General features: G+C 42.5%; 1 protein-coding gene across 1 annotated transcript in view; it reads left to right on the top strand.

Moving 5' to 3' along the window:
• The window catches only part of LOC126986000 (clumping factor A-like), a 200,237-nt gene that overhangs the window by 87,627 nt on the left and 89,232 nt on the right, over window positions 1-23,378 (top strand). The window contains exon 3 of the mRNA XM_050841685.1: window positions 16,061-16,134. Within this exon, the coding sequence (XP_050697642.1) occupies window positions 16,061-16,134 (74 nt within the window). The remainder of the gene's footprint in view (window positions 1-16,060; window positions 16,135-23,378) is intronic.

Raw genomic sequence — 23,378 nt, 5'->3', positions numbered from 1 at the left:
AGACTTATTGGTAAGTCTATAGATTGATTGATTGTTCATTGTTGCATTTAACATCAAAGGAGAAGGGAGGAACATGCCATCGCAACCCCTGGGCATTACATAATGTGATTATATAATACACAAAAATAATTGTTCCTTACCTCCTTCGATATCTCGCAAGGAGATAAACATTTCTCGGATGTTGCTGCCACCCTCTCAAAAGTTGTTTTGTGTAGACTCAGCTTTTTATACAGCTTATCTTGTGGGTACCACAAGTATCTATGCTGCCTCACTTCTAGTAATGCCACCTCAGCCTCCCGGCTCCAAATCTTGTTGTCTGTATCTGTCATTTCTTGTTTTATTGGCGCCAACATGTTGTACTCAGCCGCCAGTCGGCAATACAAGACGGACACGCTCAGCTGCAGAAAACTTGCCGCGAGAAGGGCTCCCAGACCCAGACCAAAAATGCAGCCACACCTGTATTGCCGACTAGGAATTGCCAGGTGTAAAGCTGCCTTAACCCCTAAAGGGCCGGAGGCGGCTATAGCCGCTTTTCCACGGAAGGGCCGGGGGCGGTTATAGCCGCTTTGCTTTTTTCGCGCTAAATTTATTTACTTTTCGGTAATTTTCGATGACCATTCGTTGGCAACACTGCCAGAGATATGTTTAGGCTACTGCTTCAGAATCTTGCCCGCTCTCACGATGGACAGGCGAACTGACACGGATTCTAACGCGTCCGATTTCCTGCCAGACCCTGCCGAGCCCAGCAGAGCAACACGAGAATGAGAAGAGTATGCTACAATGACTCCCAAACCACACATCACAAGACTGTGTTACATAGAGAAAGCTTAGAGTATTGACTATATATAAGAATTAGAGCATGGGGGCATCCGTTTTCATTACGCACTAGTCAAGGCCACACAAGCGAAACGAACGCAGAGCGGGCAAGAGCCTCGCTAACTCCAAAAGTCTCTCCTCTTCAACTCAATATTTCTCCAAAACCACAGCACATAGAAACGTTTTCATGCAATAATTAAAAAGAAGAAGAGTTGATGATGACTATGACGACAAAGTAATTTGTTATTGCATTGTAGTTCAGCAGAATCAAGTGTGTGAATATAGGCTATTTTCGGTGTTTGGTGCTGAGGTGCCGGTCCTGTGGATGTTGTAGATGACCACCCAGGCCGGCCCTTTAGGGGTTAAGGTAGAGAAGGTAGTGTTATCATTGTATTTCGTAAAGAATCCTTTTAACCAAAAACTAACTAAAATTATGAGTATTCTTTTTCTTGAACACAACATTGAATAAACAACAGAACAATAATATGAAAATACATATAGCCACCGTTGCCAGATTGTCGTACTCAGAGCATAGTATTTACCTGTTTCTGACACCTAACTATTGCCAAGAAACATCAGTAAATGTTCAGAGAGTTGCCCATCTCAAAATTTGATACACTGGCTATTTATTTCGGTCCAAAATATTGCACTTTTTCATTTGGAGATAGTTTTTTTCTTCGGAAACTACTAAAAAGTGACTTACTGCAGTTTCATCATCCGCCGCTACAGCCGCAAAATAGCTCACAGAGGGTTTAGGGTGGGGGAACGTATTTAAACAATCCCAACCGAACTTTATAACCTAACAGCTAACGGGGGGGCTTCGCTCCCTCGACCCCCCTTCTAACCAGGGGGGCCCCCCCCACGTGTATATGCGACTTATTTCTGTGAGGAGGTATTTCTCACAACACCGGCTTCACCACCGCCATGCCCGTCGCCAGAGCAGTCAAATATGGCGCACGTAAACAGTGGTAGCCGTAATTATTTCGTAAAACTAGAGAAATACAACAGTAGTAGGTAGAACACCGTAGAATTAATCTAACCTTACCAGGCGAGTGTGGGCCAGATTATTGAGAGTCGTACGCTATCCCTTCAGCGCCCTGGGCCCACTACACCGCGGCCTGGAAATAAAACACTAACTTTAAAAAAATCAGTAGCAGCGTTCCTATCAATTTGTGATGCATATATAAGGGGTTAAAAATGCATGGAATAATGAGATCTAACTCATGGTTAGGGTGAGAAGTACCGCAGTGAGATGGGCAACTCTCTGAACACATACCGAAACATCAGAATCTAACTCTTTTAACGATAACTATAAATTAGTTTCCTTATTGGAGCCCAGAAGACAGTTTGGGGGTAGGAAGTCGGGAAATATAATCGGTTGAGTACGACAATCTGGCAACGTTGAGGCTGTAGCTACGAGGCCCGAGGCAGCGCGCACCCCATTTTGCGGGTGTCAGATACCTGAAATAGCATATTTTTACTGCGCAAAGCAGGTGATGTCACTTATTGTGAGTTTTGAGCTTTCATATTTATCGATTTGTGTATATTTCATGGAGGAAAAACTTACATTGCCTGTTTCATTTTTACTAGTGACCCGAATTGATGCCTGTTATCACAATAGAATTTCACTCAAACAAGTGAATCAGACACCACAGAAATATTACCAGTGTGTGTATGAACGAATACAAAGATAAGCACATACTTTGATTTAACTCTAGGATGCCTCGTGGATCATTCATAAATAAAAACAAAATATCTGGATAGGCTACTCTTTAGCCCACTAACGGCTATGGCTGCCAAAAAAGTCCCTCTGTCAAGTTTGTACCCCCTATGTGGTGATTGTTTGGTACGCCTATTGTGGAGATTGACTCCGCGCCTCCAAAATATGATAATACGCCTCCATATTATAGTTAACGAAACACTTGTCCCTGAACCATGATATGAAGGCTCAAGTGCTTAAAAAGTAGAAAAGGGGGAAATCAGTTCTTTTAGGTGGGGAGCATATTCCCAGTTAACACAATTGCGTATTTACTGCGTTGTATAAAGTTAGCGGTTTTGTAACTTTTACGTAATTGTGTGGACTCCCAGGTACGTCCTTACAACGTATTTCACGACCTTTCTGCAACCTTATGACGACGTTCATTAGTACGTTTTCTAACGTTTCTACTACCTTTTTACCACGTCCCCATCACCATCATCATGACGTAAAACCATTACGTAGTGTATTCGTAGATGTAACACAAATTACAATAATGTCTTAGTTATGTTTAGGAAACGTATTGTAGTGACGCAACCAAACACTACCTAAATACAGCATAGGTATTTTATGAGGGGACGTATGATATGTACATACTTCAGATATACTACTTAACTTTCCTAACATTACCAAAACGCTTCCTTATGATATGTAACATTTACAGCGGTGCCGCTGCTGCCGCAAAATAGTTCACAGAGGGTTTAGGCCCTCAGCACGGCAGCCGTTGGGCTTCGTGTTCTAAAAAATATAAATAACCACGCGTGGTGGACCTGGTCTCACATGCGTGGGCTAATCGCTAACCAAGCGTACCGTCGCTAACCAAGCCCTTTCAGCCCAAGCCCCGGATGACCTTGAGGGTATCAGGTGAAGTCGGTGCACGAACTTGGTGCAAAAACTTTGGACTCCCAACTCTCAAAAAGTACTGGTTCAATCTTCCTCAGATTTTTGACAGTAGGTAGACATACATATATTTTTTTTACAGCAAAGTATCATAAGTAAACTAAGTAAGAGGTGCCACCATACCTGAGTTGGCCTCCTCCTCGCTCTCCTGCATCCCCGGTCCTTCCTCACGCTCTACACGAGGTAAAGGAGGTAGAATAAGGAGAAAAACTAAGAGAAATATTATTACTATGCAAGTATTTTGATAAGTTGGGAGACACCACCAAGCCTGTGCTCTGCCATGCCGTGTTATCTCGAGCCCAAATAGCCCTATCTTGACTTAGTGAATAGTAACAAACTCGGCGCAAAAATTTTGGACTCACATATCTCAAAAAGTACTGGTTCAACCTTCCTCAGGTTTTGACAGTAGGTAGACGTACATATGAACTATATAGTATCAAATTTAGCCCTCTGTGTGAAGCATTTTTTGAGTTATGGCCGAAAAACGAATCAATAATGCGGCGCTATCTAGTTACCAGTGAGATTCGCCATATCTGTAGTAGTAATATTAGTAGTAGTAACAGTTATAGTAGTAGAAGTGGTTGTCTTTCTTTCTCTTTGTTTGGCTCTCTATCTTTATTTCCTTCCTTCTTTCTTCCTTTATTTCTCATTCTTTTTCTCTCTTTCTTTTCCTTCTCTCTTTGTTTGTTTCTTTCTCTCTTTATTTCTCTATTTCTTTCTTGGTTTCTTCTTTCTTTCTTTCTTTATTTATTTCCTTATTTCTTTCTTGCTTTCTGTTTCTCCTTTCTTCTTCCTTTCTTTCTTTCTCCTTTCTTTCTTCTTCCTTTCTTTCTCCTTCCTTTCTTTCTCCTTCCTTCCTCTTTCTCTCTTTCTTCCTTTCATTATTCTTCACATACGCAGGATATTTTGAGGAGACAGAAAGAAAGGAGAAAGGAAAGAAGAAAGAATGAAAGAAAGAAACGAACCGCCACCTGAGTGGCCTCCATGGTGAAGCCTTGCTCACTGCAGGGTTGCCAGGTCGGCGGGTTTCCCTCCAAATGTGGTGGTTTTTTATCATCACTGGCGGGCAAAATTTGATGCTGGCGGGCTGGCGTTTTTTTTTTCTTTTTTTTTGTCGTCTTTCTGTCTTGCTTGGCGATTTTTTGGCGTTTTTTTGAGTGTCTCCAGTAAGTTCAAAATGATTTTGGAGGTCATGATTCATAAAACATGTAGTTGACTGACGAGCGACGAGAAGAATATGTTCGCACTCAGCTGATGATGATGATCCTTGCCCGCCCTCACAGCCTGAGTCAGGTCACTCCCTGCCCTTGACCTCTCCCCACTAATTACCCCTGTCTCCCTCTTCCCTTTCCTCTCCTTGCCCTTGCGTCGTGATACGGCATTTATTGACAAGAATTTGTGCCAGCATCATCAATGTTAGCCTTTTTCACTCAGATCATATGCCGTATAGGACTTGCGCGACATAGACCTGGATTTCCCTGAATTATAAAACTATAGAGGAAAATAGTTGTAGCTGTAGGTATAGGCTAAAGATAAATTTATATCCTATTGCACAGCACAATTCTTAACGCTTTAAGTGCTATGGCCGGGCATGGATTGAACCCCGTACTGCTTGAGCCGGGGAGAAGTGAAGACAAAATTCACACGTTAGCATCTCAGAAGTAGGGGTGTGATTTAGGAGGGAGGGAGGAAGTAATGAATGAAGAGGGGGAAACGCAGGTGTGTTCCCCTTGGGGGAGGATTAGCAGAGATAATTGTCTGCCTCTTTCTCTATTCCTTCCTTTCTTACTCTCTTCCTCTCTTTCTTTCCTTTCTTGCTTTCTCTTTCTCATTTCATTCTTCCTCTCTCCTTCATTCTTGTTTCTTTCTTTCTCCTTCTCTTTTCTTCCTCTCTTTCTTTCTTTCTTCTTTCCTTTCTTACTTGCTTTCTCTTTCTCATTTCATTCTTCCTCTCTCCTTCATTCTTGTTTCTTTCTTTCTCCTTCTCTTTTCTTCCTCTCTTTCTTTCTTTCTCTTTACTCTCTTTGTTTCGCTTTCTCCATTTTCTTTCATTCTTCTTATATCTTTCAACCTTTTCTCTTTCATTTTTAATTTTTCTTTCTTACCCGTTTTTTCTTCTCTATTTCTCCTTTATTTATTTTTCTTTCATTTTTTCTTTCTTTTGTCTTTCTCTCTTTATTTTGCTTGCTTTCTTTGTTTCTCCCATTCTTCTCTCTTTCCTTTTTCTCTTTCTCCTTCCTTCCCTCTTTGTTTGTTTCTTTATCTTTTATTTCTTTATTCCATACTTGATTTCTCTTTTCTTTCTCTCTCCCCTTTCTTTCTCTTTCATTCATCATTTCTCTTTCTTTATTTCCATATTTCTTTCTTGCTTTCTCTTTCACTTTCTTTTTTCTTTCTTCCTTTCATTCTTCTTCACATACGCAGGATATTTTGAGGAGGGAGGGAGGAGAGGAGGAGGAGGGGAGATCATTATGGAAAGAAACTCTCTCTCTCTGTGTGGTGGTGGTCCTGGTCGGTTTCCCCCCCCCCCCACCTGTGTCCCCTTAGGTCCCTCCCCTGGGCTGTGGATGGGTAGGTAGGGAGAGGGTGCTGATCTGATAATTGGTGGTCGAGCGTGACTGCGCTCCATCGTGACCAACAAGGTGCCAACTAGCTGCCCAAATAAAATTATATAAACATCCCCGGACGCTCATAGCAGAGAACCTGGGAACAGTCCACAGACGGGGGGCTCTTTGTCTTTGAATTTTCCTTCTTTTTCATTGTTTGTCTTTCTTTCTTTTTTCTTTCTCTTTTTCCCTTTCTAAATCTTTCTATCTTTCACTCTTTCTTTTTTCTTTCTCTTTTTCTCTTTCACTCTTTCTTCCTTTCTTTTTTCTTTCTCTTTTTCTCTTTCTATCTTTCTTCCTCTTTCTTTTTTCTTTCTCTTTCTATCTTTCTTCCTCTTTCTTTTTTCTTTCTCTGTTTCTCTTTCTAAATCTTTCTATCTTTCTTTTTTTTCTTTCTCTTTTTATCTTTCCCTCTTTTTATCTTTCTAAATCTTTCTATCTTTCCCTCATTCTTTTTTCTTTCTCTTTTTCTCTTTCTAAATCTTTCCCTCTTTCTTTTTTCTTTCTCTTTTTCTCTTTCCCTCTTTCTTTTTCTCTTTCTAAATCTTTCTATCTTTCCCTCTTTCTTTTTCTCTTTCTAAATCTTTCTATCTTTCCCTCTTTCTTTTTCTCTTTCTAAATCTTTCCCTCTTTCTTTTTCTCTTTCTCTCTTTCCCTCTTTCTTTTTCTCTTATTGTCTGTCTCTTTCTCTCTATATTTTTCATTAAAATTCTTTCTTTCTCATTTTCTTTCCTTTCTTTTTTACATTCTTTCTCATTACTTTCTCTTTTTTCTATATTTTTTCTTTTTCTTTCTTTGTCTATTTCTTTGTAACCTTTTTTCTCTTTCTCTGTTTCTCTACTTTTTCTTTTTCTTCCTTATCTCTTTATCTTTTTTTTTTTGTCTTTCTTTATGTCTCACTTTCTTTTTTCTTTTCTTTCCTTTCTCTTTCTTTCTTTATTCTTTCTCTTTTTCTTTCCTTTTCTTTCTATTTTTTCCTTTCTTCCTTTATTCCTTTCATTTTCTCTTCCTGTCTCTGTCTCTTTCTCTCTGTTTATGATTTCTATTTTAATTCTTTCTCTCTTTCTCCTTTCTTTCTGTCTCCTCAAAATATCCTGCGTATGTGAAGAAGAAAGAAAGGAAGGAGAAATAAAGGAAGGATAAAGAAAGAAAGTTTGTTTGTTTCTTTCTCCCTTTCTTTCTCTATTTCTTTCTTGGTTTCTCTTTTCTTTCTCTTCATTCTTCTTCTCTTTCTTTATTTATTTCCTTATTTCTTTCTTGCTTTCTCTTTCTCCTTCCTTTCTTTCCTCCTTTCATTCTTTCTTGTTCTCCTTTCTCTATCTCCTTTCTGTTTTATTTATTTATTTCTCCTTTCTTTCTTTCTCCTTTCTTTCTTTCTTTCTCCTTCCTTCCTTCCTTTCTTTCTTTCTCCTTCCTTTCTCTCTCCTTTCTTTCTTTCTCCTTCCTTTCTTTCCTCCTTTCATTTTTTCTAGTTCTCCTTTCTTTCTATCTCCATTCTTTCTGTTTCCTTTATTTCTTTCTCCTTTCTTTCTTTCTTTCTCCTTCCTTTCCTGAGAAATAAAGAATTTTACAGAAAAATATATATAGAGAAAGAGACAGACAATAAGAAAAAAAGGAGAGGAGGAAAGAGAAAAGAAAAGATGAGAAAGAAGAAAGAAAAAAATGGACAATGGGCCTCCTTCTTAATCCACATTCTTTCTATTGTCTCCTGAGATGTGCAGGTGTGTGTAGTCTCTCTCTCTCTCTCTCTCTCTCTCTCTCTCTCTCTCTCTCTCTCTCTCTCTCTCTCTCTCTCTCTCTCTCTCTCTCACACACACACACACACACACACACACACACACACACACACACACACACACACACACACACACACACACACACACATGAGTTCCCTCTTATTTTGGCTTGTCACTCCTTTATGAGTTTCACATCTCCGCCCATAAGTGATTGCTCTCTCAAGGACAGCCACACCAGGAAAGTTTTCTGTGAAGCAAAGAGTTCATACTGTTATATATATATATATATATATATATATATATATATATATATATATATATATATATATATTATATATATAGTGTGTGTGTGTGTGTGTGTGTGTATGTTTGAGAGAGATTTACATAGAAAATCAGACCACACAGACCCCATGGTCCAGACTAGGTGGTCTGTCCCTAAACCTAAGTGATTTTACATTAGTCAGAAGGCTCCAAAACGTTGCTTTTCTACTCTAGTTAATATTAAGTTGAAGGAAGTGACGGTCGAGCTTGTTTTTAAAGGAGTCAGTCGTGTTACACTGGACCACTGATGGTGGGAACTTATTCCATTCTCGCACTACAACGTTGGTGAAGAAAAATTTGGTGCAGTCTGAATTTACTTGTCTACATTTGAGTTTTGTGCCATTGTTCCTCGTTCGCAAAGTGTCATCGATCATAAACAATTTTGTTCTGTCTACATTCGTGAAACCATTAAGTATTTTAAAACATTCGATCCGTTTTCCTCGGAGGCGACGTTTCTCAAGAGAGAACATGTTAAGGGTGGAAAGCCTTTCTACGTAGGATTTGTTGCGCAAGGAAGGGATCATTTTTGTTGCTCGACGCTGAACACCTTCTAGTTTAGCAATGTCCTTTGCATGGTGGGGAGACCAAAACTGTACCGCATATTCCAAATGGGGTCTGACTAAACTATTGTAGAGCGGGAGTATTATATCTTTATTCTTGAATAAAAAGTTTCTTTTAATGAAGCCCAACATTCTGTTCACTTTATTTGCTGCATCGATGCATTGATGTGAGAATTTGAGGTTTGACGCGATTTTAATCCCCAGGTCCTTAACGCATTGAACTCTTGTGAGTTTAACGCCGCGTATTTCGTAATCGAACTTCTTATTTTTTGTTCCAACTTGAAGGACCTGGCACTTGCCTACGTTAAAGGGCATCTCCCATTTATCCGACCAAGCTGAAATTTTGTGCAAATCCTCTTGGAGGCTTTGCCTATCTTCGTCAGTGAGAACCGAGTTACCAATCTTTGTGTCGTCTGCAAATTTACTAATGCGATTATTGAGTCCAACATCCACGTCGTTGATGTAAATAATGAAGAGCACTGGGCCAAGAACCGAGCCCTGAGGGACGCCACTAGTGACCGGCGCCCACTCTGAGTTAAATCCGTCAATCACCACTCTTTGTTGTCTGTTGCTCAACCAATTCGCGATCCATTGGTTTACTTGACCGTCAATGCCTATTTGCTTTAATTTATAAAGTAATTTATGATGTGGGACTTTATCAAACGCTTTCTGGAAATCAAGATAGACTACGTCCACTGATTTGGTTACGTCATAAATTGAGAAGAGATCGTTATAAAAGGTCAGTAGGTTTGGCAGGCAGGATCTTTTGTTACAGAAACCATGTTGTGAATCCCCAATTAATGAGTGGCTTTCGAGGTAACTCACAATTTTGTCTCTAATTATGCTCTCGAGTAGGTTACCTACAATTGAAGTTAGACTAATGGGTTGGTAGTTACCTGGTATTTTTTTGTCTCCTTTCCTAAAAATCGGTGTCACGTTAGCCTTTTTCCAATCCGAAGGACGATGCCTTGTCGCAAGGACATATTGAATACGGTAGTGAGGGAGGAGAGTATTTCACTCTTTGTTTCTTTAAGCAGTATAGGATATACTTTGTCGGGTCTGGGACTTTTATTTGTTTTAAGTGAATGGAGTGCTTTAAGGACTTCATCGGTTGTTATTTCAAAATTAGGCAATGCATGCTCGAGATTTACAATAGTACTGGTGTTGGTGGTAGCGAGAGGAAGACTGTTAGTATTAAACACCGAGGAAAAGTAATTGTTTCAGAGGTTTGCAATGTGTTGGCTGTCAGTCACTAGTGCCAGAGAGAGAGAGAGAGAGAGAGAGAGAGAGAGAATGAGAATGTGATATGTTTTGGAGAACCACGATTAATGAACAGTGAATTCAAGGAAGGAATGGTGATGAAAATTAAAAAAAGAAATCATATTTGTATGTATTGAGAGAACAATGAGATGAGGGGAGGTCGTTTGTTGCTATTATATATAGCTGGTGGAGGGGATGAACGGAGATAGTGTGTGTGTGTGTGTGTGTGTGTGTGTGTGTGTGTGAGAGAGAGAGAGAGAGAGCGTGGAGCATTGGCAGCCATCATCCACTCAGGTCAGGTCATGACCAGGTCGCGACAGCTATTGGTGGAGTGGTCGGATGGCGGGTGTGTACGAAGCTGACATATCCAGCCGGGAGGTTACAGCCCACCGTTACACTTTTATTGTATCTGACTACTATGAGCTCTGTGCTCTTCTGTAGGGGAACGGCTGTCTGTCTCGAGAGAGACCCGCAGCAGAGCACACCAAGAGGTGAATTACACACACACACACACACACACACACACACACACACACACACACACACACTCCATTCCGTGGTTGAACTGGTTAGAGCACCGTGCTGCAAGGCTTCATGGCCATGGAGGCCTTTCTCTCTTTTTTCCTTTCTATCTATCTTTCTATCTTTCTATCCTGCGTATGTGAAGAGGAAAGGAAGGAGAAAGAAAGGAAGAAGAAAGAGAGGAAGGAAGGAGAAAGAAAGGAAACAGAAAGAAAGAAAGGAAACAGAAAGAAAGAAAGGAGACAAAAAGCAAGGAAGGAGAAAGAAAAGAGAAATCAAGAAAGAAATAGAGAAAGAAACAAACAAAGAGAGAAGGAAAGGAGAGAAAGAGAGAAAAGAAAAATGAGAAATAAAGGAAGAAAGAGGGAAGGAAATAAACAAAGAAAGACAACCACTTCTTCTACTACTATAACTGTTACCACTACTAATATTACAGACAAGGCGAATTTCACTGGTAACTAGATAGCGACGCATTATTGATCCCCGTTTTTCAGCCATAACTCAGAAAATGCTGCACACCGAGGGCTAAAGTTTGGATACTATATAGTTCATATGTATGTCTACCTACTGTCAAAACCTGAGGAAGGTTGAACCAGTACTTTTTGAGATATGTGAGTCCAAAATTTTTGCGCCGAGTTTGTTACTATTCACTAAGTCAAGATAGGGCTATTTGGGCTCGAGATAACACGGCATGGCAGAGCACAGGCTTGGTGGTGTCTCCCAACTTATCAAAATACTTGCATAGTAATAATATTTCTCTTAGTTTTTCTCCTTATTCTACCTCCTTTACCTCGTGTAGAGCGTGAGGAAGGACCGGGGATGCAGGAGAGCGAGGAGGAGGCCAACTCAGGTATGGAGGCACCTCTTACTTAGTTTACTTCCTCTTCAAAAAAAATATATGTATGCCTACCTACTGTCAAAAATTGAGGAAGATTGAACCAGTACTTTTTGGATGACTTCATTTAGTTTAGTTTCTGTTAGACATACGATCATTGGCTCCTTCTCTTGTAGGTAGTCTTGCAATTCCAGCTTACTAGATATTAGTCCGTCTACATTTGTATGCATCACACTCAGTCCCTTAATTGTGTTGATCTTGTCTAACTTTTGCTCTCTTTCATTTTCTCCCTTCTGTACCACTTCTGACATGATCTCCCAGAACTCTCCAAAAAAATACCTCTTTTTCTTTCCTCTTCAGATCTTTCATTATTCCTTTCTTTTGCCTCTGTAAGTAGTTTGTTCCATTTCTTCCTTTCTTCTTCATTTCTATTTCTATATATATGCAGTGGAGACTCAATACTCAAACTTAATTCGTTCCAAATGGCTGTTTGAGTATCAAAAAGTTTGACTACCGATACCTATCAATCAGGTAATTCATTCTAACCTTAGCAAAACCTTAAGTTTACAAAAATTTCAATGTAAATTTTTTTATAATTTTGATTTGTACTTACCGTAAGTGAAGGCTGGTGATGGATAACGAAGAAGAGGAGGGGAGAAGGGTGGGGAGGAGGAGGGAGGTTATTCGTCGGAGGACGAGTCACCGTCTGGTAACTCGTCTCCTGGTGTGATTCCTGTGAACCCACTAGTGGAGGGCTGTGGCTCACTAACACTTGCACTCTCACTAGATTCCTTTTTCAACAAGAATCTGTCTAATGTGATCTGCCTTTGCCTTTTTTTCAAAATGTCTCTGAAATGCTGCATCAAATTTCCATCAAACTGGTTTATGTTTCTGTGTACGGCAGCAATATCAGGGTGGCACCTCTCCAAAAAGTTTCCCAACTCTGTCCACTGCCGCAAATATTTCTTGATCTCTGCAGTGGAGACTCTTTCCTTGCTGTTCCCCTCCTCCTCCCCTGAAGACAGCTCCTCAGTTACCTCCTGCAGCTGTTCCTGGTGAAGTTGACGCTGCTCGTCAGTGGTGAGGTCTTCAGAGTGTGCTTGCACCAGCTCCTCCACATCATCACTGTCCACCTCAATGCCTATGGCCCTCCCCAGAGACACAATGTCCCCCACCACAGCAGACTCCTGGACTGAAGGCTCGAATCCCTCAAAATCCTTGGCTGTCACACAGGTCAGCCACAGATTTTTCCAGGCAGACTGCAAGGACCTCACAGAAACTTGACCCCAGGCTTTATCTATGAGCCTTAGGCAGTGGAGGATATTGAAGTGATTCTTCCAAAACTCCCTCAGAGTGAGCTCTGTTTCAGAAGTCACCTCAAAGCACCTCTCAAAAAGTGCTTTTGTGTACAGCTTCTTAAAGCTGGCGATGACATTCTGGTCCATGGGTTGGATCAGTGGCGTGGTGTTGGGGGGGAGGAACATCACTTCGATGTATTTAACAACCTTACCCAATTCTTCTTCCACGCCTGGAGGGTGTGCAAGGGCATTGTCCATCAACAGGAGGGCCTTGAGTGGTAGATTCTTCTCTATTAGGTATGTCTTCACTGCAGGTGCAAACACCTCCACAAACCACTCCGTGAAGAACTGCCTGGTTGTCCAGGCTTTCTTGTTTGCCCTCCACATCACACTGAGTTTGCTCTTTTGCACACCGTTCTTCTTGAATGGCCTGGGGTTTTCTGAATGGTACACCAACAGCAGTTTAATTTTGCAGTCGCTGCTAGCATTGGCGCACAGAAGCAGGGTTAGCCTGTCTTTCATGGGCTTGTGTCCTGGCAAACACTTCTCTTCCTTTGTTATATAGGTCCTGTTTGGTAGTTTTTTCCACAACAGGCCTGTCTCATCACAATTAAAGACCTGTTGTGGGCTTAAGCGCTCCTTATCCACAAATTTTTAAAATTCAGGCACAAACTTCTCGGCAGCAACTTTGTCAGCACTTGTGGCCTCGCCGTGCCTCACAACAGAATGAATTCCAGTTCTCTTCTTGAATTTCCCAAACCACCCCTTACTAGCTTTAAAATCTTCACTGGAGTCAGAGGTAGTATCACAAATAAGATCACCATGGAGCCGCCTAGCCTTCGCACAATTATGCACTCTGACATAGAATCACCAGCCATCTGCCTTTCGTTTATCCACACCATCAACAATTTTTCCATTTCTTCCACTGCCGCAGGTCGCTTAAGTTGCTTTTTCACACCCATCGCCACATCAGCTCCCTTAATGGCCTCCTTGTTCTTCAGTATGGTGGCTACTGTAGTTTTCGCCATACAATACTCAGCTGCAAGATCGGTGATTCTTGCTCCTTTCTCGTATTTATCAATAATCTCCTTTTTCCGTTCAATGGTCGTCACTACATTCTTCCTTTTAGGCTTATTTTCACCACTAATAAGCCTCTTTGGTGCCATTGTAAGTTTCTAAATGAAAAACCACAGACAGAACGCAGGAGAATGTTGTTGTTCTCACGACCGCGGCGGGACAACTGGCGGCGGCGGGGAGGGAGAGGCCAGGAGCCTTTGTTTACAACCACGTGTGCGGACGTTCGAGTACCAGATATTTTTTCGAGTACCAAGTCGAACTTTTGCGTTCGAGTATCGAAAAGTTCAACTTCCAAGACGTTTGAGTATTGAGTCTTCACTGTATATATATCCTTACGTCCTTCTGTTTCCCTTAACTTCGTTGTTCTGTACAATATTTCTTCTGCTGCCTTCTGCAAACTTATTTTAATTTGGTTGGTCTTGTTTTCCCTTCCACATAGGGGCCCATCCTATAAATTTCCTCCACCTCCTCCTCAATGTTTTGCCGTTCTTCATCATTTAAGTTCTTAAGTAGGTCTTTTACAGATTTCAGTTCTTCCTTTTCTCTTCTTGGTTTGTATGTTATATTCTGTTCCTTCATGCCAAATATCACTACACTCTTCTTCTTTGTGTTTACCGTTACCGTTGATGAGGTTTCAGGCCCCGGTCCGCCGCTGTAGCAGCGCTCCACAGGATCGCCAATGTTGTAACAGTAATATTAGCACCTAAAGTTGTCCTCATTCCTCATGTTTGTGAAGTCGTAGGATTTAGTGAATAAGTGAGTCTTCAGCACTTTCTTGAAGACTGGCAGACTGCCACTGTTCTTAACATCCCCGGGTAACTCATTATAGAGCTGCGGGGCACTCTTCTCAAATGCTCTGAAACCCAGTTCCAGGTTGACCCTGGGCTCATAGAGTCTGTACTGTTCAGCACTGTGTCTCACTGACATGGTGGGGGTGTCGTATTCTCAAATATAATACAATGTCTCATCATCGTCTGACATTTCTAAATCAGCGTCATGAGGTGTGAAATAGTCCGAATGGTTAGACTCTGCAGGCGACACCATGATGGACAGGATAATATCCTGGGCTCTTCCTCTCATAGACAACCAAAGGCAACTGACGCCTCAAGGCATGTAATTATTGCCATATGTCTTCGGAGATTGTCATGCTATATATTTGAAGTAATAAAGAATAATGATTGGTGTAAAGGTTACGTCATAGATAGGGAGCAAGCCATTGGCGGTAGTGTTATGACGATTCGACGTCACACATCGCTCACTGCTTTGTTGGCAAAACACAGAGGAGGTGTCATCACCAAGACCACAGAAACAGAGTTACCGGCCTCCCCTGAGGTCCAGATTCTTCCATTCACTACGTGGTGTATGAGTGTACATCACCAGCAGTTCCGGTGTGGCGTGGCTGTTTTCATGTGATGTACGCTCGTACATCAAAACACATATTCGTTAAAGAAGGGGTTAAGGGTTTTAAGTGTAAAGTATTGGGATTTGACTAGGATCTGAATACATGTAAACTTAAAAAATGACCTGATAGTGGGAAGGGCTGCGAATGTCGGGCGAAAAATCTTCACCTGAAAGTCATGTTCAAACCTTTTCATTATATATTTGTTTTCAAATGCCTTTTGAAATAGGGGGTGCGTCTTGTAAGCCCATGTGTCTTATAAGCTGTGGTCTAAACATTTCAGACCCGTTATTTCACTTATACTCACCATCATTTGTGTACTTTTTGTTTTACCGAGTTGTGACAAGCATATTTAGGGTCTACAATCACTGCTGCATATAATGATGTTAAATAAAACTGTCTATCTTGTATATTGTGTGAGCTACGGTAAACAGTATTAAAACATTTGTCACCACGAGCATGAGTGAGTGACTTTCACTTCCATGAAGGCTGGGAGAGAAAGCCAGCCAGTCAGGGCGAGAGCCGAGAGGGGAGGCCAGCCAGTCAGGTGCGGCATTACAAACGCTGCCTAGGCGTCAGAGGAACACCTGGTTTGAACAGACTATAGTACCATTAACTCCATTCCAATCTGTCCTATTAAGAGTTTGGTTGATCATAATTTTTCTAGGATGAAATATGTAACCAACAGCCTTTCTGAGACAACCTTTTATAATTTCTCAGAATTTGAATCAGCTGTCCATGACTCCCTACCTGTTCACATCATTCCTTATGTGCATCACCCTCTTATTATTGCTCCTGTGGTTATTTTTGGCATCACACTCTTCCCTAAGGTTTTCTGAGAAGTGTATCAATTATTTTTTAATCTCACTCCCACCTTTGATGTACAGCCACTAACTCATCTGCCTTCCTTTTCTGCAGGACAGCACAGGAACAGCTGCCTAATGGAGGACCCCATTGAATTTGTGAAGGTGGAGGTGAAGGAAGAGCCAATGGACCACCAGGGGTCATCCAGCCACTTCCCTTCCTCCTCAGGAGTGGATGGAGTCAGGTGAGCAGTCTTGTCTACACTCGACCTTTCATTTCCCAGGTGTTGGATTTCTTGGTGAAATTCAGGGTACATTGGGAGGCGGTGGCTGAGTGGTTAGCATGCAGGCCCTGCATTCACAGTGTTCTGGTCGATGCGGGTTCGAATCCGCTGCTACCACCTGGAATCTTTCATTCACCACCGAGTGGCCTAAGACTACCCACATGCTGTCTTGAAGACCACCCATCAACCCGGACTCTAGATGAACCATCCAAGTCATTCAAGAATGAGCTCCGGTGGGCAGCATGAGCCAAGAAAAGATGGTGCCACTATAAACACTTGCCTGCACCAAGATGGGCTTGGATCTACCACCAGGCCCCTCATGAAAGCCTACCAGTGCTATGGGCTTCAACATAAAAAAAAAAGCAATTAAAGGACATATGCCTGGTCATGTTCAGGGATCTAAATGAAAAGTTCCGGGCCGAAAATGTAAGTTGTGTGTCTGAGTTCAGCAGTTGCCTGACATATGTTTGGCCAAGTTCGGATGTCAAAACAGAAGTCAGACCGTACTTCAGATTCTGTCCCCAGTCATTGCTGCAACACCCGCCAGTGGCCGCGTTCATGCCGGACGTGCGTGTTTATTGTTGCCTTGTGCTGGTAGGCGACCATGCTGTTACTGCCTCCATTTACAGTATTTACAGGAATGAGCCACACAGATAATTCGTAGTAGGATAATATTTTTGGCCAATCGGGGAGTTGATAAAAAGAATGTCGATTGCTGTATTGGTACCGTCAACACTGCATGTAGCAGTTGAGAAGCTTTTATTGAGAAGTTTTTATCACCTGTTTAAGGGGAGCATCTGCCACTTCTATAATTATTAGCGTATGTTCATGTGAAATGTATGCTTGTGGTTAGTTAATATACGCTTACTTTCAGATCTAAGTCAATACATTATACAGTCAAACCTCACCATTTTCGCACAAATGGGCAGTCTGAAGGTGCGCAAATGACAGACTTATCCCATGGGGAAAAATACATATGGGCAGTCACGGCCCAAAACCCCCCTACGAGAAAAAAAAAGGTCTGCTGGCAGGAAACATGTTAATAGCGTCTTCCAATTAGCATAACCCGTTTCTGGGTTGTGATCTGTAGAGTCCCTTGATAGATAAAGTCCTGACAACCTAAGGTTTGGACGCCGTTATTGGCCCTGTTTTCACCGCGCTTTTCAAGCGCTAGCACACGCTCTCGTGGCGAAAACAAGGTCAATAATGGCGTCAAAATCTTAGGTTGCCGGGACTCAATCTATCACTTCCACCTTCTGTGCTGTGGTCATCATCGGGTTCTTCCTGGGTTTAGGCTTCGATGACGCTGGGTGCGGCATCATGGTGGTGCAAAGGTGAGGCAGAAAACATCGAATAATCGCAGTCACCACGAGACCAGGAGAGTCGATCGGGCAATGGCGGGAAACGACATGCTGTGTACGTTGGTAGTGTTCTTCATTGGCGGCAGAGGGCGCACGGGTGGTAGGCAGCTGTAGCTCGCCAGCCATAACTTTGCTTATTTCTTCATAATATTTTCCCACAAGCTAGCCGAGGCATGTACGAGGACATGAATTTTTTCAATTCTATCGATTTAGAAAAAAATCCATGGCAGATGCTCTCCTTAATATTTTCATAACCTGATTGTAATAGAAACATTCATCAGTAAATAATTTGCAGTAGTATGACTCACTTAACCTCTTCAGTTCAGTGACGCATAAATACGTCATGCCTCCCACAGCACGTAACCCAAAGACGTATAGATGTGTCATATTGTTATTAGTTTACCGTAAAGAGCAAGCCATTTTCTGTGGATTTTCACCTTTAGAAAATTGTTGTGGATAACTATGCTATCTAGTAATTTGAAGCCTGCAGAGTTATTTAAAACTCGTAAATTACAGTTTTTGTATGTTTTTGGGGATAAAAAAGCTTGAAGTTGTAACTTGCTACCAGAAAACTCTCGGAAACACACAAACACATACACGAGAGAGAGAGAGAGAGTGTTGGTGGTAGTGAGTGTTCATACTGCTAGTTGGTCCCCGGGTAAAGGAAAAACCAATACCCGTCAAGGTTACTTTATTACAAAAATACACAGAAGTCACTGGGACAAACAAAACACACAAAAGACATAGTTAAGTGTATATGCGTGTACAGGAAATCCCCTATATACGAAAGGGTTAGGGACTGAAAAAACCTTTCGTTTATCGATTTTTCGTATATCGAAGCCATTTCCCCCATAGGATTGTTAATAAATAGGGGGGTTAGGGACCAGCGCCACAAAAAAAAAAAAAAAAAAAAAAAAAAAAAAAGTTAAATATAACTATGCTTAAAAGCAATTTACTACTCACAATACAATGAAACGCAAGGCTCATAAATAATTAAAAACAATTACCATTTCCTGTTCCTTTACTGTTATAGAAATGCATTACATATGTTAGGACAATCCCCTCTTAACTCGTCACTACAACTCATCACTTAACATTGCCAATGTTTACTTCCCAAGCTGTGAAAGGCCAGTTTCGACTCTCGTGCCCGAAACACGTGCCAAACAGTACACCACCCCAACACTCCAAGCCCCACCCCAACCCCTACATCACCCTCACGTGTCCTCACGCTGGCAGGGATGAGTTTCGGATTCGAGTCGAAGCAAGGGGTTCACAAACTGGCAACGCTAAGTGATGAGCGTTGAAGTGGAGGGGACTGGACATGGACACTTGCTGCCTAATCACTGCTTGGTGGTGCTGCTGCTGATGGCTGTGGGGCTAAAGCTGGCTTGAAATAAGCTGTGATTCTCTGCTGCTTCTTTTCCATTTGCTTGGACCTCAAGAGCTCCTCGTAGCACCGTATGGCTCCTTTTACAGAGCTACGCACTTTAAAACTCCTGTCCATATCAGGGTCAATTTGGAGCAAGAAGTCATTTGCTTCGTAGTAGAGCTCCAAAGCCTTTGTAGTTGCGTGATCGTCAGAGGAGGGACGGAGACTCGGGTTGGCAGCATCGGTCCTGGTCTCCTCGAGTTCCAAGAGGTCTTGCGTTGTTAGCTCCTGGTCGTGAGAATTGAGGAGCTGCTGCACGCCTTCCTCTGTGACCTCCTTTCCGTCTCCGAGGGCAGCTTCGTTGGCCAAGGCAGCAATCTCCTTGCTGAGGGCGGCAGTGTCGGGCACAGCAAAGCCAGTGAAGTTATGCACAGCCTGTGGCCATAGTTTCCTCCACACGGCATTCATGGTTACAGGAGTGATCTCCTGCCACGCCGCTGAATCATCTCGACGGCCTTTTGATATCGAAGGTCTTCCAGTAAGCCTGAGGACCATCGATAATGCCGTCTCTGTGAGCAACGCTCAGCGCATGCATTGCTCGTCTGGTGTAATAACTCTTGAATGTCGAATCAACCCTGATCACATGGCTGAATGAGCGATGTGGTGTTGAGGGCAGAAAGCACACCTGTCGTTAGCACACCAATCGACCATCGCGGTGTGTGCTGGTGCGTTGTCCAAGAGAAGCAACGCCTTGTTAGCCAGGTTGTTTGCGGAGGTGTAGCGGAGACGAAAGGAGAGAAGTAGTTGTAGATATAGTCGTGAAAAATGCTGGTTTTAACCCATGCCTTCTTGGATGACTTCCAGTAAACAGGTAGTGATGTCTTAGAAGTGTTTTTCAGTGCACGAGGTTTCTCATGGCTATAAACTAGAAGAGGCTTCAGCTTGACATCACCCTCAGCATTTCCACCAAGCGCCAACGTAAAGGCGGTCCTTTGTCCTTAAATCCAGGTGCCGTCCTCTCCTTGGTGAATATGTAGGTGCTGTGCAACAAGCGAGGGGGAAAAAAATAAGGACATGACGGACGCAGCAACACCACTGTACATATATTTAAAAAATAATAATTTCTAAAGACAAACAATAAATACACATTACAGAAAGTCACGGCAACACCACTGTACTTATATTTTTAAAATAATATTAAAGACAAACAAATATATAAATACTAAACTATACAGTGTCACATGAACGCCGTTGTTGATTTTATTTAAGTTTTGGTATGCGACGTGTGTGGCACCACAGCACCCGTCTCAACCCACCCTCCCTTGTTCCCATTCATTCGCCTATCCCTCCACTCACATTTTCTCAATCACACTTCTTTCACCTTGCAATACTACCGTAGGAAATAATGCATATCTTTTGAGTAAGGATAAATAATGGGACTACTGTCTCTATTTTGCAGTCTCGTCAGATGGGATAGTGGGGACATGGAGTGTGTGTGTGTGTGTGTGTGTGTGTTAAACGGCTCGTTTCACCTTAATTGACGAGTGATAGATATTCCACAAACTTGAGCAATCGTTTCTGCCACGGAATAATAATTTGTATCTGTAGTCCTGGTAATACTAACTGTAGTACTTTTTAGTTGTTATTTGAAAGACATTTTTAACATCATAACAGGATGATGGAAGTGCGACTGGCATTTGATTCAGACAATGGGACTATGCAGACCTGGGTGTGATATCGTGATTACGAGTGGAGCAATGATCGATGTGATGTAGGGGGAAGTGGAGGGTAGGCGAATGAATGGGAACGAAGCAGCGAGGGTTTAAAGGGTGGCGGTGCCACATTCCATTCTGCTGATCAGCTGATCGCAGTGTTGGTCATTTGATTCAGACAATGGGACTATGCAGGCCTGGGTGTGATAACGTGATTACGAGCGGTGCGATGGTGTGATGTAAGGGGAGTGAAGGGTAGGCTAATGAATGGGAACGAAGCAGAGAGGCTTTAAATGGGTGTGACGGTGCCACATTCCATTCTGCTGATCAGCTGATCGCACGATTGTCGCGCCATTATTGCTGGAGACTCAACTTATATATTTTCAAGTAATTTTAAAGACAAGCGTATAATAAGAACAAAACACAAAGTCACGGTAACACCACTGTACATATATTCTTTAAATAATTTTATATACAAACAATACGTGTCATTAAAAATCAATACAGAATTTAACATGAACATCACTGTACAGATGGAAACACTCCCGGTCCACCACTGTTGCCAAGACTGGCGAGATAGTAACCCGAAACACTAGCAGTGAGCTTCGTCAAGCATTCATTGATGGGAGGGAAAGTTGAAGCTCACTGCTAGTGTTTCGAGGTTGCTATCTCGGCCAGCCTTGACCACAATAAACAAACAATAAGCAAACAATACAGAGAGTCACGGCAACACCACTGTGGTACATATATTTTTAAATAATTTTAAAGACAAACAATAAATACATGTACTAAACAATAGCGAAAGTCACGGGAACACCACTGTATTTTAGGTAAGTCCTAATATGATGGATGCAACACCACTGTACATATAATTTTAAAACAGGGATTTCCAACCTTTTCAGCACAAGAGCCCCCATTAGGTAATGACTGCATTCACGATGTCCCCGTCCCCCCTCTGAAACATACTCCTACGGGCCCGTAAGAGGGTGCGCCCACCAGGTTGGGAAACACTGTTTTAATAGGCAAACAATAAATACTAAACCATACAGAAAGCCACGACAACTCCACTGCTGATTTTTGTTAAATTTTAACACAACGGTCTTTGCAACACCACTATTTTTTTCATAATACGTTTCAAGACAAAAAATAACTAAAATAACAGTGAAGCTCAATTTTTGGTACTCACCTTGCCGGCATCTTCTTCCAGTAGAGGCCAGTTTCATCAATGTTGAACACTTGCTTTGGGGAGAAGTCACCATCCTCAATCACCTTCAAGAACTGGGCAGGGAAGGCTTCAGCAGCCTCTTTATCAGCGCTGGCGGCCTCTCCCTGAAGCCGTACGTTGCTGAGACCGGCCCTCTTGCGAAAGCGGTCAAACCACCCTCGACTGGCCTTAAACTCCTCCAGCTCCCTTGGACTGACTGGCGAACCTGACGAAGGTCCGGGCTGGTCCGGTCGCCCACTGCCTCCTCGTCCTCAGGCTGCATGCTTCCCCACAGGCTCGTGCCCGTTCCTGAATCAGAGCAAGCGAAATAGGTATTTTCTTTGCACTGCAGTCGTCTATCCAGGCCACCAGCAACTGCTCCATCTTCTCCAGTCTGACGCTCCTGACTCTGGTGATCCTGCAGGCTGAAGGAAATTCTGCAGCAGTTGTCACCATCTTGTAAATGGCCTTTTTCTTTGTCACTGTCCCCACCGTGGAAGGTGCAAGACCCATGGCGCGCCCGATGTCACTGACACCCTGGCCTTCCTCATGGCGTTTGATGATCTCTAGCTTCTTCTCAAGGGTCAGGATCTTGTGCTGCTTTTTCTTTGGAGGCTGCTCAGAGGAGGATGAAGTGACTGGGCGCTTGGGAGCCATGATGGAGGCAGATAAAAAACACGAGTGAGCGAGTGTGCGTGAGGCTGTTGACGGCGCGCGGCGACCGATATAGACATCGGGTACGAAACAGTGGGCGCGGAAACTGTCGTACTTTTCGTATATGCGAAGCATGTCTTTCGTGAACCAAAAATTGTCCTATATTTTTCACTTTCGTATATCCGAATTTTCGTACATCGAGCTTTCGTATATCGGGGATTTCCTGTACGTATGTGAATATAAATATGTCGGAGAAAGTAAGCAGTTAGGGGCTCTCACACATTCCTAGTCCCGGTCGCGACCGTCCCCGATGAGCCCCGATATGCCGATCGGGGCCTGACTGCTGACAAAATAGGCAATAATCCCCGGACCGGCGGCTTACCGCTGGTAAGCCGGTGGTTTACTGGTGGTAGACCGGCGACCATATACGATTTTCGATTTCTCCGACCGGCGACTGCAGCAGGTCAATCGGCGGTCAACCGCCGGCCTACCGGCGGCAGACCTGCGGCACATTAACGAGCAAACACTTTCGTTGCCACACCCAGTTGGAAGGGTATATAAACGCCCGTCCAGGTGTTTTGATCATTCGTGAGTTTGACATCGCAATGGCTTTCCTCAGCTCTCGTGAACGCGAAATTGAACTCCTGAAATTATAATTATAATAATTATAATAAACAGCTTCATACCTAAATTCATTCGTGTGCATAAATCTCTCTCTCTCTCTCTCTCTCTTTATTATATATATATATATATATATATATATATATATATATATATATATATATATATATATATATATATATATATATATATATCAACACATGCCACCTGATGAGCTATCAGGCTCATCAGGTGGCATGGTTGGTATGCGCTCATGATTTCTATTCAAAGTATTGGTTCGATTC

The sequence above is a fragment of the Eriocheir sinensis genome, chromosome 61, assembly GCF_024679095.1.
Source record: "Eriocheir sinensis breed Jianghai 21 chromosome 61, ASM2467909v1, whole genome shotgun sequence".
NCBI lineage: Eukaryota > Metazoa > Arthropoda > Malacostraca > Decapoda > Varunidae > Eriocheir > Eriocheir sinensis.
Note: the sequence above shows the minus strand (reverse complement) of the source record. Positions and strands in the feature narration are given on the sequence as shown.